We start from the raw sequence: 16,724 nt of genomic DNA, 5'->3' as shown, positions 1-16,724 counted from the left end.
TAAATTTGGACTGGACCGGGTTTTATACCAATGTACCATCAGGTAGTAAAGCCAAGTCGTTGTCAGGTATGGTTGTATTCATCTCTAATGCCAATTCTGCTCTATCAGAGAGAAGCCAATTCACACATACATTTTTCTTTATAAAGAACAGTCTGTGTGTTAATAATTCTCATCTCCTGTCCGGACATAGACACAAAAGATGGAAGCTGCAAGAAGAAGAGGCAGAGAGAGCAACAAAAGTCCAGAGAGGCTAATAAGGTCTTTAAATCTTCAGCAAGATGATGAAGAAGAGGAGGCCAAGACAAAGAGACCAATCTTCAGAAGAGTCCAAGTCGTTTATTATCTCACTAGAAATGGCCACCTCGAACACCCTCACTTCATCGAAGTCATTACTCCGGTTAACCAGCATCTCCGGTTAAGAGGTATATAAAAATATCATTTTAACTCTGTTTATGCTTCTTAAGCGTCGATATCTTTTTGTTTATGTTCATCATTGGTTATGTGATCACAGTTTAGTAGCTCAATTTTTTTGTGTTTGTGTTTCATTGAAGATGTGATGAACAGGCTTACTGTTTTGAGAGGGAAGAACATGCCATCACTATACGCTTGGTCATGCAAAAGGTAACGCTTGCTTTAAAACCGAGGCAAAATCTGTAACCAAAGGCGAAATATTTATACATTTTATTTCGATATTATCATCAGGAGCTATAGAAATGGATTCGTGTGGAATGATTTAGCTGAAAACGATGTGATTTATCCGTCGAACTGTGGTGAGTATGTGTTGAAAGGGTCTGAGATCTCCGGTGAGTTCATCATAATAGTCTTTTTGCAAAATTGAGTATTTTTTAATTTTTAATTTTGTTAAATTTGTAATTTTTTTTTTTGTAGAGAATGTTGAAGAGACACATGTGAAGAGAACACTGTCTGGTCCAAATCAAGAAGCGCCAAAAAGTCGACTTCTCAGGTTAAAACCAAAACTTCAAAACAGAACGACGTCGTTCGACGACTCAGAGCTCTACGTCGGAGAAGATGAAGAAGAAGAAGACGGAGAGTACGGACTTTCCGAAGAGAAAACCAGCTACACATCCTCCACAACGCCGCAGTCTCGCTGCTCTCGTGGAATCTACACGGAGACAATCGAATTCACCGAGAAAAAATCTAACTTGGTCAAGACGGAGGAGAGCCTGCCGGTCCGGTCTGACTCGTCCGAGTTGACTCGTTCCGCCGAGCGGGTCGAGGACGGTGACCCGGTGTGTCCCGGATCGGTTCGCGGGTCGATTTGGCTCCAGATGATCTCGTGCGGGCACATAGCCAAGCACTACGCTCCGAGTCTGATGAACTCGAGACCAAAGGAAGAGAGTCTTCGAAAAGGTGTCATGTGCAAGAACGTTGTGAAGAAGGCTGTCGTGGAAGACGAACGTGAGATGATAAGGTTCATGTCGGAGAATCCGAGGTTCGGGAATCCTCAGGCGGAGGAGAAAGAGTATTTCAGCGGCAGCATCGTTGAGTCAGTGAGTCATGAACGAGTCACGGCACAACCCACGTTGAGACGATCCAACTCGTTCAACGAGGAAAGGTTAGTAGGTCAAATATAGCTATATAAGAAGTTAACAACGATTAAAATAATCAAAGTGTGACTAAACTTTTAATATTTGAACAGATCAAAGGTTGTGGATATGGCTAAGGAGGTGAAGGATCAAGAGGAAAAGGAAAAGAAGAAAGATCGAACGTGAAGGTGAGATGTATACCGAGGAGGAAGAGCTCATCGTGCTTAATGTCTTCATCGAAGCAAACCAAGAATTGAAAACTATTTTAGCATAAAGTAACGAATGATGATTAGAATAACACAGTATTTAATGCTACAGGTGGTATGAGTAATGAACTAGATGTTGCTGTTTTTATTATCGGGAATATATTTCCCCACTTTATCATTTCTATTCTATTTTATCTTCTCGCGTTCTAAAGTTGAATGTTCTGTAACCATTAAAAACTAATAAAATTTTAACAATTTAAAAAGGATAATTGACATATCCAGAAATATGGAAAGCGGGTGAGATGATTGGATAAAAACCATGCCGTACATTCACCCATCGATTCGTATAAGTACGTTTCGCATTAAGTTTATAATAATAAATATAGTATTTTCTCTGCCACATAATTTAGCATATAGGGTTAATACATTTCCCTTCTCTCCACAAACGTTTAGTTTATCGTATAGGAAAATTGCATCATCTTTAACTTTGTAGCTCTTTGTTGGGGATTTTTGGTATACGACCTTTGTGTAAGTTGTTTCTTGGGTTTGTATTGGCTCAGTTGCAGTTTTCACCTGTTTTTGGTATTAATATATTTTTCAAGTTGACAAAAAAAAAAAAACTTTTCATCCTACATTATATAGACGATTATAATGGGATTGCGCAAAATTCTAAACAAAAATTAAATACTAACTTTTGTATACTATTTTCTAAAACATCTAAAAAATACATTAGTGAGAACAATGTCTATTAAGTAACAATGTCAATTAAACAACGAATTCAACATATTAAGAATATAAATTTATCAAAAAAAGTGGGCCAAAATCTCCAAATTTCATCCTTGTATAAATAAAGAGATTTTTTTCTGGACAAAGTATAAATAAAGAGATATTTTGCCTAAAATAGAGGATAAAAATTATTTAGGCAACATGTTTTGAACAACCACAGTGAAACAAACAAAAATACATTCGTCTAGGCAACGAGGCATGTCATCTAAGCACATGGGCTATTTTCTAGGCGCGCATCACCTCTCATGTAGGCATCGCCTACTATCTAGTTATAACTAATACTACAATCTTTTTATGTTTTTCTTCCTACTTCAGACCTCACATGAAAGTTTGCCTTAAATCCATCATCAAATTGTACGTGCCAAATTCAGATTAAACAATTAGAGTGGCATATCAAACATCTAAATACACTAGCCGTCCACGCTAAATATTCTCTTTGGCAGAAAAATAACAATCATTGTTAGTGGTTATTCAGATTGGACTCAGATCGAATTCAGACGAAATGAGTAATAGTAGTATTTATATATCAAACTGTCCAATAGATATTTAAGAATTTTGGTTTATGTTTATTTTTTAATCCTAACAATTGGTCTGACTTGTAGGAAGTAAAATATTGAATATGCAAGAAACGAAGAGAAACAAAAATGTGGGTTAAATAAAAACTCTCATGTATAAGAAGTAAGATAAACTAAAATTTATAAGATCTAAAGAGAAAAATTAACGCCTTATAGACAAAAAAAACCAGTAAATTTTGTGCTAAATAAGCAAATTGAAAGGTTTGTAGGTTGGCTTTAGGTCAAGTTATATTATTAGACACGTACGTTAGGTCAAGTTGTCTATATTAGTCAGGAGTTTCAGTTTGGTCAGCAGATTGGAAAATAAATAACCAGATTTTATAACGAAGTTTATGTATATTTGTCGTTTAAGTTATAAGTATAGTGTAATGTGTGTAAAAAGTTTGTTTTAAGTAGTATAGTGTATTCTATTCTTTTTGGCAACAGTTCTGCATTAGTTAAGATATAATTTCCATAGTATTTGAGATCTAACCATGTAATATAACTTGAAATTTGAAAACTTGATAAATTATTCGATAAAAGATAATAAAGGCAAGAGGCAAGAGCCAACGAGGGAACTCGTCATGCGGTACACGTGGCTGTCTTGTCCCTGAACCACATTGGTTCTTTCTACGAATTTTTATTTTCATCTCTCTCGTTTACCCTAATAAAAAGTGGCCCGAGGGAGAAAAAGGAGAGACACAAAAAGAAAGAAATAAAAGCAAAAAGAAAGAAAATAAAAGCAAAAATAAGAAAGAACAAAAACGCTCAGTATCTCCGGCGAGAGTTGAAACCGAACCTCAGGATCAAATTAGGGCACAAAGGCTTCTCGGAGACAGAAGCCATGGGAAGAAAGAAACTAGAGATCAAGCGAATTGAGAACAAAAGTAGCCGACAAGTCACCTTCTCCAAACGACGCAATGGTCTCATCGAGAAAGCTCGTCAGCTTTCAGTTCTCTGCGATGCATCCGTCGCTCTTCTCGTTGTCTCAGCCTCCGGCAAGCTTTACAACTTCTCCGCCGGCGATAAGTATGACTTCTCCTCTTCTGGGTCTTCCTTTATTTGCCCTTTTCGCTTCCGTTCCTCTTCTCTTTACTATTTATAGGAAAATAAAATAAAGTACAAATAAAATAAAATAAAAAATTAAAAGACACTTTGATTTTCCGGCAGATCTCATGTGGATTTCTCGGTTTTGTGTTTGTTATTGTTCTTCTATGAACATGAGAGATACATGAGGTAACCAGATTTGAGAAAGAACAATGTCCTGATGAGCTAAAGCTTCTTACTTTGTTCATTTCTCTCTCTCAATCTTTTTCTGCATGGATTTTTTTTTTTTTTGTAAAAAAGATTGCATGTTATTCAAGGTCTTTTGATAAGCTGTGATGCATACTTGATGTTGTGTAGTGAAGTTTCAATACATCTTTGATTGTTTAATTGGATTTAGGACTCCTAATTAAGTATCTGAAGAGTTCCTTATCAGAATGAGTATTAGTGGTTTTCTTTTTAGAGTAATTTTGGTCGATGGATCTCTTGATTTGTAATGCAATGCACTTCGGGGAGATCTATAAAAAATGTGGGATTAATGCTTAATAATAGATTAAGAGTTTTAATTCGAATGTATGCCACATTTTGCAGCAAATGTGAACTCCGTAGAACTCCTTAAGTATCTGAAGAGTTCATTATAAGAATAAATAATGATTAATGTTTCTATTTTTAGAGTAATTCAAGTCAATGAATCTCTTGGAGTTCGATGCAATGCACTTCGGGGAGATCTATAAAATTGATGTAGGATTAATGCAGAATAATAGATCAAGAGTTTTAATATGAATGCATATATGCCACATTGTGCAGCCATTAACTTAAAAAGATAATTGTAGATCTTCAAAAAAAAATTACCTCTTTGCCATGGATTTATTGCTTGAAGATTATCCAAATTATAAGGCTACTAGTTGGTTCTTAGTATCCACATATATGTGTAAAGTAATTTTGAAATTTGGTAGATTTAAGAAAACTCAGCCTCACAATTAGTACTTAACCACACATATGCTACACTACTTATGTTCTCCGCGATCGCCATTACAATGGTGTTGAACAAGGATTAGCTAGTTGTTTTGATCTTAACTTATTTTGTTTTGTCTCCTCTTCAGCCTGGTCAAGATCCTTGATCGATATGGAAAACAACATGCTGATGATCTTAAAGCTCTGGTAATACAAATTTTTTGAATTAGTCCTGATGCAGTTTTAAGAGTAATTAGTGCCTAGAGGGCTCCATACATACTGGTCAAAGCCAACACATGTTTAGGACTTCAAAACTGTGGAGATCTAGATTAGAGTTATTGCATTATTGATCCACTCATGAGCCATTAGTTCGTCAAAAGATCCTATGTGAGGCTGTGGATCCGCATGCATTCCCAGTTTCTCAAATCCCTTGTTTTAATTGCCTATTCTATCCCTTCTCCGTGGACAGGATCTTCAGTCAAAAGCTCCGAAGTATGGTTCACACCATGAGCTACTAGAGCTTGTCGAAAGGTTAGTATTGTCTAAGACTTTTTTTTGCTCTCCTCCTTTGATGACAAAGGAATTAGTGTTTCTTGGCAAACTATTAATATATGCAGTAAGCTTGTGGAATCAAATTCTGATGTAAGCGTCGACTCCCTCGTTCAGCTGGAGGACCACCTTGAGACTGCCCTCTCCGTAACTAGAGCTAGGAAGGTACGTTCACTACAAAATCTCTTTTTTTTTCTTACTTTCAGAGCGCTTATATTTAATCCGTTGCAGACAGAACTAATGTTGAAGCTTGTTGATAGCCTCAAAGAAAAGGTTAGATATCTTATTTTATAGCACTTAATTAGATATCTTACCTTGTGTCGAGAGCCTCAAAACTTTTGCGTATTGTATTAGTTTCCCTAAGTGTGCTTTATGAGCTGGCAAATCTACATTAAACTTCTTCACAGTTCATGTAGTCTTTTTGGGGATGATGCAAATGATTTGGGTTCTAGAATCTGAAATTAGGTTTAGAAACTTGGTAAGTGATAATCATGTTGACCTTTAAAACAGGAGAAATTGCTGAAAGAAGAGAACCAGGGTTTGGCTAGCCAGGTAACAAAGCTACATTCTTCATATATGCAAAAGCTAACAAGCACTTTTACACATACTCTTATACTTGCAGATATAACATGTACAATAGATATTATACTTAAGGTATTATAGAAAAGAATATGTCGAGATTAGGGCATTGGTTTATCTTAATTTTGATGAGAGTATTACTGTATGAAAACCAAAAATGATTGGTCTGGATTTGGTTGGGGAAAATTTTGGTTTGGTTCTAATTTGGATTATTATAAATTAGTAAAACAGTTAAAACCCTAACGCTAAAAGTAAAACCTAAACTCTGTCATAAACCTTAATACTTCAACAAAAGTCTTAAACCCTAATTCCTAAAAGTAGTATAGTTCTTTGAAGTTAGAGGATGCAGCATTTCCTTAAACTTAAGGGTTCTGAGTTTTACTGATTATATATCCAAATCGAATGAAGCCTGGATCTGGAAGAAAAAACCGAAGTTTGTGTACATTTTATATTCACGACTACCTAAACAATTCTTAACCAAAAGAAGAAGAAAAACTAAATAATCTCATATGTCATTTGGGTAAAGTCAAAATAATTTCTTTTCAGGTTGTTGGACATCATTCTGTTTTGGTAATTTGGTTAGAGATTTATGAAACTGAATGATTGTTTACTGTTACGGTTTAGGTTGGGATCCGATTGGTTAGTTTCAAGTAGTCTTAGTTTTTCAGTTTTACTTGTTCAGGTTAATCAGGAAAAAGTAGATATATATACATGATTTGAGATTCGTTATAAGCTTGATGAAAGACCCTAAAAGCTCGACAAATTATGAAAACCAGATTGCTATATTTTTGATGGTTGGTGGGAAAAGAATTTTCTTTGTGTTAATTAATGACTATAAATGGTTTTGACCTAAAACTATATTACAGATGGAGAAGAATAATCTTGCGGGAGCCGAAGCTGATAAAATGGAGATGTCACCTGGACAAATCTCTGACATCAATCGTCCGGTAACTCTCCGACTGCTTTATTAGCCACCTTAAGTCCAAAACTTGTGACTAAAAACAAAATAAGTTATCGAACTATTCCCCTATAAGGGTGAACGTTGTATATCTTCATTCTCTCTGGCTGAGAGACCCCGTGTGTAAAACTACGGTTAGATTTAAGTAAAAATATATATTTAAGACATACTAATTATGGATCTTTGTACCTTCTTTGAGAGAGAATCGTAGAGAGTTTGTGTGTGTGTTAGTCTCTTCTGTCAAAAGATTGTGTTTGTCTGTGTGTGTTCGTCTCTTCTGTCAAAACTCGTGTTTGCTTCATGGTGAAGACAGAAGAACTACCTTATTTGCAGTAGAGAGAGACGTGGCCATCTTTGCCTTTTTTGTGTGTTTACGCCAATTAACTTTGTATCTATCTAAAGCGCGCATTGTCATGGGTTTCTATGGGCCTGCGTCGGTTACAGCTGGCCCAGTAGGCCGAGTTCTTAATATTCATTGCAGTTGGTCGTATGCGACCGACTTATCTCTTCAAGACGGAAGGTTTTCTTCCAGTATATTTACTGCCTTCATCCACGAACTGATCTCTTAGATCATCTCCAATCACACTCTATAATTTCCTCTATATTTCACTCTAAAATAGAGTAACTCTATTGTAGAGTTGAATTTGCTCCAATGGTTCACTCTATAAGAGTTACTCTATAATAGAGTAAAATATAGAGTATTCTTGTTTTTTCACTCTATATTTGGAGTAAAAAAATATGATTACTCTATATTTCACTCTATTATAGAGTAACTCTATTATAGAGTGAACCATTGGAGCAAATTTAACTCTATAATAGAGTTACTCTATTTTAGTGTAAATTATAGAGGAAAAAATAGAGTGCCTTTGGAGATGCTCTTAGATAGTCCACATTTATAAGTAGATAACATATTTTCCATCTGTTTTTTAATATTACATATTCTAGAAAAAAATTTGTTTTAAAAAAAATCATTTTTATATTTTCAAAACATATTTTATTAACTAATTGCAAATTTCAAAAAATTTAATTACACTTACTAAATTTTAGTGGTTTAAAATTATAGAACAAAAATAAACACAAAAAATTATACAAATTTAATGTGTTTTATTAAAATGTGTGAAACAATTAGAATATGTAACATTAAAAAACAGAGAGAGTATATGTTAACATGTATTCTAAAAGTCGTTCTATTACATCAGCTGAATCAGTTGGACAATCTAAAACTGATTACACAATCCATTTTTTATTCACATTATCACATATCTGGTCAAAATCGAGTCCCAAGTGATTCCGAACTTCGGAAATTGCATGCGTACTAGTAACCAACATTAACATGACTTACGTTCAACTTCTAAATACTAAAAGTCTAAAAGGTTTGTTTATATGGTACGGGTAAAAGTCAAAACTGTATTTAATTTACATCAAGAGTTTCAGACGCCACGGGCCAGTTGACATTAATGCCCTCATGTTGATCTTATTAAACTTAAATTAGTTATATATTATATACATAACCAACTTACTAGGCTACCGTAATCTTATAGTATAATATATTGAATCTTGGATCAACATCGTTAGTGTTAAAATGCACTCTTACGTAAAGGGGAAACGCGCACGTTGTGGGTCGGGCTGAAGCAAACCAGCAATTTCATCACTCTATTAAATTAAGCTGTACGCATTTCTTAATAACGATACAAGATATATTGTATGATTTTATTTTATTTTTTGACACTATTATATGAAAGAGTAGTATTTTGAGTCCAACCAATATGACGAGATTTTTAGTTGGTCTTATAAAAGTGGACGATTTTCATACTAGTCTTAGCAGTTTTGTTAGATAGTAATGGCGAATAATTACAGAAGTAAAAAAACTATAATCCGAAACGTATATAAGAATTAACAACAACCGTATGAGTTGACTTGTGGAGAAGGCAACACAAAATCTCTCGCCGTGTACTGCGGAGTAGGAGCCGCAAGTGGATCCAGCCGACACTAAGCAAGCCTTTTTAATTTGCACAAGATGCTATACACTTACACCATTCTTTACCACATGTGGCCTTCAGTATCCTTCTTATATATATAGAGATTATATAGTTTGCACATTATTACAAAACCCCTTCGCCAGATTAATAGTATCGTTCTTAACTTGTTTATGGAGATGGCTAGATCATCTGTACCTCTGATCGCTGTGTTGTGTGTTTCGCTACTACCACTTGCGGCCATGGCGATTGGAACGCCATTCCACATTGAAGGAAGTGTTTACTGCGACACTTGCCGCTTTGGATTCGAGACAGTCGCCACAAAATATATCACCGGTTGGTATTTTATTTGCATAGACATTGTAATTTAATTATTTGGATCTGGTTAGTAACATGCAGAATAACACAATAGTGGAATGATTTCAATCTTCACAAGTTTTTAGCATTTTTTTGTAAAGGTTCTTAGCATTTTCATATATACATATTCAGAATAAATAGTTTTATTTTTAATACAGGTGAAACATTTTGCTTTGATGTAAGAAAAAAGACTACAAATATTGTTCTGTTATTATAAAAAAAATTGGTAAAATATAATAATTGGTACGATATAATTTTGTTTTTGTTTTTGTTTTCTCCTAGACAATTTTTTTTCATCAACCTCCTAGACATAATATATCTATTTGAATAATAGGGGCAAGAGTGAGGATATTGTGCAAAGACAGAGTGACATTGAAACAGGATGTAGTTGGTGAGGCGGTGACGGGACACAGAGGAATCTACAAGGTCGCCGTCAAAGGAGACCGACAAGACCAGCAATGTTTTGCGGAGCTCGTCCATAGTCCCCTCCGCAAATGCCAAGTGCCCGATCCTGGCCGTAGCACGGCCACTGTGATCCTCACGCGCTCCAACGGTGCCGCCTCTACTCGCCACTTTGCCAACGCCATGGGCTTCTTCCGGGACGAACCACTCCGTGGTTGCGCCGCTCTCCGCAGATACTACCTCGCCGATGGTGATTCCCGGGCTATTTGAGTCATTTTACTCACCTTATATTTTCTTCTTGACAAAACAAAAGCGTTTTGTTTGTTTTGTTTGCGTAATGTTGTTCTTCAGTCTCTAAAGCTTGTTTAAGACACATCTAAGAAACTATATAAAATAAAGTATCTGCAATCTTACATTTTATTTCTGATTTTCTCATGTCGTGAAGAAAAAAGTCAATTTTAAAATTATGTTATTAATATACTTATATAGGGCTCTTAAGTAATTTAGCTTCTTCAGAAACTTCACTGAATATTTGAGCCGACTTAATGTTTTAAGAATCATATGCTACATCTCAAATTTAATTGGTAATGAGTGGAGGGAGAGACAAAAAAAGTTGAACTAGTGATTCAATAACCAATAATTTAAAAGGTTATTATTGCTTATGAAAAACTAGATCTAGGAACTATTCTATTGTATTTGGTGGATAGATGTAACTAAGGAGTACAAGTGCATAAATGTTTGACTGGGGTACTTGTAAAGCACACTAGAGACTTAATCTTTAGTGACAAGTTTATTAATAATCGAACATATATATGTCTTTGTCTTCACAACCCATATCCCAAACTGAAAAATTATTGTGGTCCACATTGTCAGACGACTGATCTGATTCCAGTAGTTGGTTCAAGTCCACCGCAGTATCATCATCAACATCTTCTAATCTCCTAGAGAAATTAAACTCTTGTTGCATCCTCTCGTACCATAAATAATCCAACCAATTGCTATGATCATCATGATCTCGCTTGCCCATTGCGCTCAGCTCGCACTATAATCATCTTCACTAGTCGTATTAGTACCAATACTTGGTGCTGTTTCGAGCACGGAGCTTCTCTCCCGTGCTCTGGCTCGAAGACCCGTAGAGACACTGGATCTCATGGCCCGTTCTCGAGTTCTTGTCCATGAATCCAAGACTCGCATCACTCTTCGGACAGCTCGAATTTTGGCAAGTGTAAACACTTAGACGGTTCTATAATATTATCACCTTTTCTCTTGGTCTTGGACCCGGAAGCTTCTTGATCCTCCGAGATCTTGAGGTCTTTGATATTTAGAAGAGCCTCTTCTTGGTTTAATACGCGAGACCAAGTATCAGTCTCCTTAGCCATCATCTTATCTTGTAAACATTTGGATTGTCTCGCGAGACGTCTCACTCTTCCCAAGTTAGGCGACATGTGTTTGATCACAGCCGCGAGAACGCTAACTTTCCAAGACTTCCTCAAATCGTGCGGCTTACGATACGGCGGCACGCCCTGCTCGTGAGCCGCTCCTTGCTCTCCCCACCAAAGCTCCGTCCCCGTCGGCCACCACGGAGGCGCGATGCCTTTCTCTAACGGAAACCGTCGTTGCGGCGGCGCGCAGTGTTGCATTAACGCCGATAACAACGAGCCTAGAGTCGTGTCTTGTAACTCTTGTAACATGTGTAATAAACTCGATGGCTCCTTCTCGATCAGCTCAGCCGCAGCAGCCGCGAGTGTTAAGTAACCAGCGACAGCGTTTGGAGCGTTTTGGTCGAAATCAACGTTTTCTTTCCACCAACGTCTTAAACTATCGGAAGAACCGGTTATCGGTTTACCCTTTTCCGGTACGATACCGTAGACAAACCCTTTCGCTTTGCAAACCTCCATGATCTTCATCATGTACTTCAACACCGAGTCTTGCGAACGAGCCATCTTCTTGCGACGTGAAGCTTCGGCTCGGTGCGTTGGAAGCGAAACGACGTCGGTGTTGTCTCGTTTCTGCTGCTTGAGCTTCTCCATGAGGTTTTGGTCTTTCCACATTCGTCTTTTGAGGTCATCGTAGCTTATGTCTTCCTCTTCTTCTTCTTCTCCTTCGTCTCCGTCTTCAACGGGACTAAGTGGTTCTAATTCTTCGACTTCAACCATTTTGCTTCTTTAGTCCATCATCAGATTTCGAGTTATGGACTTTAGTTTATTATTACGTGATTAAGGTTATTGTCCGTACTTACACCAACTTATGTTAAACTGAGAGCCCTTTATATAGATGTTGGATTATAAACGGACATATACAGAGAAGTTTAATTATTATTATTTTCTTGAGAGGTAGGTCTGCATGTGCAATGGTGGACGTGTCGAGAGTTTTCAGTCTGAGCTAAACGTAAGTTGTAATTTTGTGGGGGAGATATTTATATTTTTTTCTTCAGGTGGACGAGAGTTTTCCCCGGCGGATACAAGACGCCATAGGTTAGTAGAAATCAAAGTTGGATAACCAAAGTTGATTGCACCGACTTAATTAAAATACAATATTGTTTTATTTATTTTAATTTTAGTCGGCGATCATGTTTTGCAAAAAGTGTAGAAATGTCAAAGCGAATCTTGAAACCATGGGTATTAAAAAAAAAAAAAGTGGTGACGAATGATCATGATTCATGAGTCCATGGTATAGGTAGATTATTATTAGGGATAAAATATTATGAACGTTTTATAAGAGTGATGTGGTAGGAGATGATGAAGCATTGGATAATATGGTAAGCGAGTGATTTCGGGGATTATAGTGAGATCAGTACGCTATCTGCAGCAAATATTATTACGACGCTTTCGTATGAGCTTACCTAAGGCTCTACGTTAAAGCCTCTCCAACTTAAATGTCTTTTATATCTCAGGGAAATGTATCTACGAATTTAACATGATTACCAAAACAAAAAAAAAAATCTATCTACGACCCATCGTTTTTGCGTTTCGTTTAAGAACTACGGAGTAATTGATAATTATGGGGGAAAAGAATAAGAAAATACATTAATTAGCTTGCAAGTTGCCGGTAACAGAAAGGCAGTTTGTGATGTCATGTATGCATGCATGAAATATTTGATCGTAATGTCCGGTTTTCATAAAGCGCAACAAAATGTATTCCCAATCACAATAGCTTGATTGATATCACTACTCTCATATAACTAATTTATAATTAGTTCTTTCAACAAAGATATGTAGGAACTAGGAACTTGTCTTCATAGATGTTTGATTTTATGAGAAATCAGCATACGTTCTTGTAGACACCTTAATTTACATGGAGATATTCAACCAACGTGAACCCCATAAGGCCAACCAAAGGCAAAAATAGATTCAGGTTGAGAAATTCTCGGACTTTTTTGTTTGGACAAGAGTCACATTTTCTTTCTAAATATTGACTTAACAAATCTAAGGTTCATTTTCCGTTTCCCTTACAAGACCAGGTAATAGCCATAGAAAGAAAAAAAGGACAAACAACGAACCAGAAAAAAGGAGAGAAACAAAAAAAAAACAAGAATTGACAAGAACAGAACCCACCACCAAGTCTATTGACAAACTTACATCGACCTGAGAAGTAAAAACGACATCATTCTTCTTCTTTTTGTTATTCTTAACCTATCTTGATCACAATGCAATTTTGTGTAACATTATTGATTCAAGAAGGGGACACGCAACAAAAAGAGCTTCCTCTATCTTCTTAACAATGGGGATATTCTCATCTTCAAATAATTAATACCAAACGTTGAGCTCTGGTTTGCTATATTTCCATCTACCTTTATAAAACCTTTCCTTGAGTTTTGCTTGATTGTGCCTACCTAGTGGCGCAAGGATGGCAGAAAAGCCAGTGGAGAAAAGGTCACGTCGAGGGCTGTTGGGTGCTGTGTTTGGTAAACGTGGCTTGTGGTCCAAGAAATGTACCGCGGATAAGGGAAACCATAAAAGCACAACGAGTACCAGCACTGCCTCCACAGAATGCACCGCTAATATTCAGTTCACCAAATCTCCAGCAACCGAATTAAACCCAAATAAGATTCAAGATCATAAAGTCCCACCTGAACCGATACAAAAACCTATTTCAAAACCCTCATCGAATCAAAACCCTAATAACCATCAGTTAGGCAACAATGGGAGTCACCAACATATTAATAATCAATGGCCGGTCCAACAACAAGCGAAGAAGGTGCCAAGGGAATCTATCGGTCTATCAGGTGAGCTAGAGAGCATGATCAACGACAACCAAAAAGCTAAAGGGATAAGAGCATCTTCAAGCAATGTGATGTTTGGCAACCTTGGGAACTTGAAGCAGCCAGGAACAACATCGGTTGGGAACCAAACAACTGTTCAAAACAAAGGATACGGTAATAATACCGGTGGAAGCTACGGGGTGAGGAATACAATGAAAGAGGAAAGACAAACTGCGGTTTCAACTAATCAAGATCAGCCAGGGTCTTTGTGTAGGGCGATATCTACAAGAATGGATCCAGAGACTTTGAAGATAATGGGGAATGAAGATTACAGGAACGGAAACTTTGCTGAAGCGTTAGCGTTGTATGATGCTGCCATAGCCATCGATCCAAAGAAGGCTGCGTATAGAAGCAACAAAAGTGCGGCGTTGACGGCATTGGGAAGAATCATTGAGGCAGTGTTTGAGTGTAGAGAGGCAATTAGAATGGAGCCTCATTACCATAGAGCTCATCATCGGTTGTCTAACTTGTACCTCAGGTAATCTCATCAAAGCCCTACCTTGTAACTCAAGTAAGTCAACATTTTTTAAACGTAAAATAAACTTGAAAATAATATAGGTTGGGAGAGGTGGACAACTCAATATATCATGTTAAGCATTCGGGTCCAGAAGCAGATCAAGAAGACATTTTGAAGGCCAAAACGGTTCAGACTCATCTCAACAGATGCACCGAAGCCAAAAGATTGCGAGATTGGAGAACTCTGATCAAAGAAACCGAGAACACTATAGCTTCAGGCGCAGACGCAGCTCCTCAAGTATATGCATTGCAAGCAGAGGCATTCTTGAAGAGTTATAGACATCAAGAGGCCGATGATGCTTTGTCTAGATGTCCGGTTTTCGATGTGGAAATGAGCACAAAATACTACGGACCGATCGGTTACGCCGGTTTCTTGGTCGTCTGGGCTCAGGTTCACATGTCATCCGGAAGGTTTGTTCTCTCTAGTTATGTAATCTTCTTGTTTCCACTCACATGCCAAATGATGTTAAATTAGACTTATTATGATCTTTCAACTTAAAACCTTTAATGTAAAAGAATTGGTCCAAATTTCTTATATATTATTTCTTTTATATTTTTGATGTTTCCAACATCTTTTCAAGATAATGGTATTTTTTAACCATTATCAAATGATATCATGGTTTAAGCGGTTTGTGTCAAAACAGATTTGGAGAAGCCGTTGAGGCGATTCAACGAGCTAACAAGCTGGACAGGAACAACAGGGAAGTAAGCATGGTTCTCCGGCGTGTGCAGGCCGTAACCGCAGCGCGATCAAAAGGCAACGATTTCTTCAAAGCGGGACGGTTTCAAGAAGCTAGCACAGCTTATGGTGAAGGATTAGACCATGACTCAAGAAACTCAGTCTTGCTATGTAACAGAGCAGCTTGTCTATCCAAAATGGGACAGTTCCACAGAGCCGTAGAGGATTCCACGAATGCACTCACCGTCCGTCCTGCCTACACCAAGGCTCGACTGAGAAGAGCCGACTGTAACGCTAAGGTAAAAGTGATGTTGAGGTTTTTGTTAGAATTTACTAACGTTTATTTTATCTAGTTTTACATAAAACACCATTAACTACAATTAATTCAATCAATTAGAATTACACTACATAATACAACGATGACAAACAACAAATAACAATTTTTGAATAGCAATTTAAAATTATTATTTATTTCAAAGAAAATATATTTTTAAAACATATTTTAAATGAAAAAGAGGGAGGAATATGTGATAGTCTTTTGAACTATAATTCTTTTTTTTTTTGCAATTATGATGGTATAATACTAATGAGATCTTTTTGTGTGGTTGCAGCTTGGGAACTGGGAAGCAGCAATTGGAGACTACGAGATATTGAGAAAAGAGACACCTGAAGACGAGGAAGTACTCAGAGCATTGTCAGAGTCCAAGATGCAGCTAGTGAAACGACGTGGACATGAATCTGAACTCTCCCAGCGATTAAAACAGCCACCATGAGATTGTTCAGGAAGTTACGGACTGAAAAGTCTAGTCTTAATATTTTTTTAGCCGGTAACAAATGAGAAATCTTTAATCAATCAAAATTTATATCTCGGTGTAAATACAGACAGGTTCGAGTTTCGTTACAAAACAGTCAAGAACAAAGATTTAATCATTTACTAAAATATATAATTACGTCCTAGATGGTTTTTTGGGTCTATATATTGCATTTGCAAGTTTGTTGTCTAGAATATTTCGACAAGGTGTGTGTAGATGTTAAAAAATGAATGTGGTGAAGCTTGAGGTTGATATAGTCTCCATCCTTTAGAGAGAACACATGAACCATATCAAATGGAAGATGACAATGAGGTGTCAGGATAAATCTTTGAAATGCTCCATCTTTGAGTTATAAGTTGTATTTTCTAAGTTTTACAATACACGATGTTTTGACTCATTGCACAAAGATTAAAATTTATCTTTTTCCAAAAATAAAACTTTACAAATATAATTTAAAAACATTCAACCAATTAAAAATTGACTGTAAAATTTAGTTAGTTCAACAGTTTTCAATAAAATAGAAAAGAATATAAATATATCAAAA

At 36.6% G+C, this 16,724-nt stretch overlaps 4 protein-coding genes and 1 pseudogene across 7 annotated transcripts; 4 read left to right on the top strand and 1 right to left on the bottom strand.

Moving 5' to 3' along the window:
- The first annotated feature begins 100 nt into the window (after positions 1-100).
- On the top strand, positions 101-2,022 carry LOC125581398 (protein SOSEKI 2-like). 2 transcript variants are annotated; one of them, XM_048746768.1, is made up of 5 exons: positions 101-422; positions 552-621; positions 703-770; positions 889-1,576; positions 1,661-2,022. In XM_048746768.1, exons 1-5 carry the CDS (start codon positions 200-202, stop codon positions 1,731-1,733), a joined length of 1,122 nt encoding a protein of 373 aa, XP_048602725.1. In that variant the 5' UTR covers positions 101-199; the 3' UTR covers positions 1,734-2,022. The 2 variants fall into 2 exon arrangements, with proteins under 2 accessions (XP_048602725.1, XP_048602724.1); XM_048746767.1 differs by having other exon boundaries at positions 104-422; positions 703-803.
- A 1,801-nt stretch (positions 2,023-3,823) lies between these two features.
- Positions 3,824-7,359, top strand: LOC125581397 (MADS-box protein FLOWERING LOCUS C-like). Of its 3 annotated transcripts, XM_048746765.1 has the most exons (7): positions 3,824-4,122; positions 5,241-5,298; positions 5,561-5,622; positions 5,709-5,805; positions 5,872-5,913; positions 6,151-6,192; positions 7,086-7,359. In XM_048746765.1, exons 1-7 carry the CDS (start codon positions 3,938-3,940, stop codon positions 7,188-7,190), a joined length of 591 nt encoding a protein of 196 aa, XP_048602722.1. In that variant the 5' UTR covers positions 3,824-3,937; the 3' UTR covers positions 7,191-7,359. The 3 variants fall into 3 exon arrangements, with proteins under 3 accessions (XP_048602722.1, XP_048602723.1, XP_048602721.1); XM_048746766.1 differs by lacking the exon at positions 6,151-6,192; XM_048746764.1 differs by having other exon boundaries at positions 5,709-5,913.
- Positions 7,360-9,217: 1,858 nt separating this feature from the next.
- LOC106416068 (protein DOWNSTREAM OF FLC-like) lies at positions 9,218-10,332 on the top strand. The gene is made up of 2 exons (XM_013856907.3): positions 9,218-9,489; positions 9,845-10,332. The coding sequence occupies exons 1-2, from the start codon at positions 9,327-9,329 to the stop codon at positions 10,180-10,182; spliced, it is 501 nt and encodes a 166-aa protein (XP_013712361.1). The 5' UTR covers positions 9,218-9,326; the 3' UTR covers positions 10,183-10,332.
- Positions 10,333-10,660: 328 nt separating this feature from the next.
- On the bottom strand, positions 10,661-12,200 carry LOC106416058 (annotated as a pseudogene).
- Positions 12,201-12,843: 643 nt separating this feature from the next.
- Positions 12,844-16,141, top strand: LOC106418113 (inactive TPR repeat-containing thioredoxin TTL3-like). The gene is made up of 4 exons (XM_013858769.3): positions 12,844-14,651; positions 14,732-15,100; positions 15,334-15,667; positions 15,980-16,141. The coding sequence occupies exons 1-4, from the start codon at positions 13,759-13,761 to the stop codon at positions 16,139-16,141; spliced, it is 1,758 nt and encodes a 585-aa protein (XP_013714223.2). The 5' UTR covers positions 12,844-13,758.
- Positions 16,142-16,724: the final 583 nt, after the last annotated feature.

The sequence above is a fragment of the Brassica napus genome, chromosome C2, assembly GCF_020379485.1.
Source record: "Brassica napus cultivar Da-Ae chromosome C2, Da-Ae, whole genome shotgun sequence".
Lineage (NCBI taxonomy): Eukaryota > Viridiplantae > Streptophyta > Magnoliopsida > Brassicales > Brassicaceae > Brassica > Brassica napus.
Note: the sequence above shows the minus strand (reverse complement) of the source record. Positions and strands in the feature narration are given on the sequence as shown.

Bases quoted from the DNA above. Each gene is read 5' to 3' on its own strand.
- LOC125581398 (XM_048746767.1), top strand. From the start codon at position 200: ATGGAAGCTGCAAGAAGAAGAGGCAGAGAGAGCAACAAAAGTCCAGAG. The intron at 804-888 runs GTGAGTTCATCA...TTTTTTTTGTAG, and splicing joins GAAAGGGTCTGAGATCTCCG to AGAATGTTGAAGAGACACAT. The intron at 1,577-1,660 runs GTTAGTAGGTCA...ATATTTGAACAG, and splicing joins AACTCGTTCAACGAGGAAAG to ATCAAAGGTTGTGGATATGG.
- LOC125581397 (XM_048746764.1), top strand. From the start codon at position 3,938: ATGGGAAGAAAGAAACTAGAGATCAAGCGAATTGAGAACAAAAGTAGC. The intron at 5,914-6,150 runs GTTAGATATCTT...CCTTTAAAACAG, and splicing joins TTGATAGCCTCAAAGAAAAG to GAGAAATTGCTGAAAGAAGA. The intron at 6,193-7,085 runs GTAACAAAGCTA...ACTATATTACAG, and splicing joins ACCAGGGTTTGGCTAGCCAG to ATGGAGAAGAATAATCTTGC.
- LOC106416068 (XM_013856907.3), top strand. From the start codon at position 9,327: ATGGAGATGGCTAGATCATCTGTACCTCTGATCGCTGTGTTGTGTGTT. The intron at 9,490-9,844 runs GTTGGTATTTTA...TTTGAATAATAG, and splicing joins CGCCACAAAATATATCACCG to GGGCAAGAGTGAGGATATTG.
- LOC106418113 (XM_013858769.3), top strand. From the start codon at position 13,759: ATGGCAGAAAAGCCAGTGGAGAAAAGGTCACGTCGAGGGCTGTTGGGT. The intron at 14,652-14,731 runs GTAATCTCATCA...AAAATAATATAG, and splicing joins TTGTCTAACTTGTACCTCAG to GTTGGGAGAGGTGGACAACT. The intron at 15,101-15,333 runs GTTTGTTCTCTC...GTGTCAAAACAG, and splicing joins GTTCACATGTCATCCGGAAG to ATTTGGAGAAGCCGTTGAGG.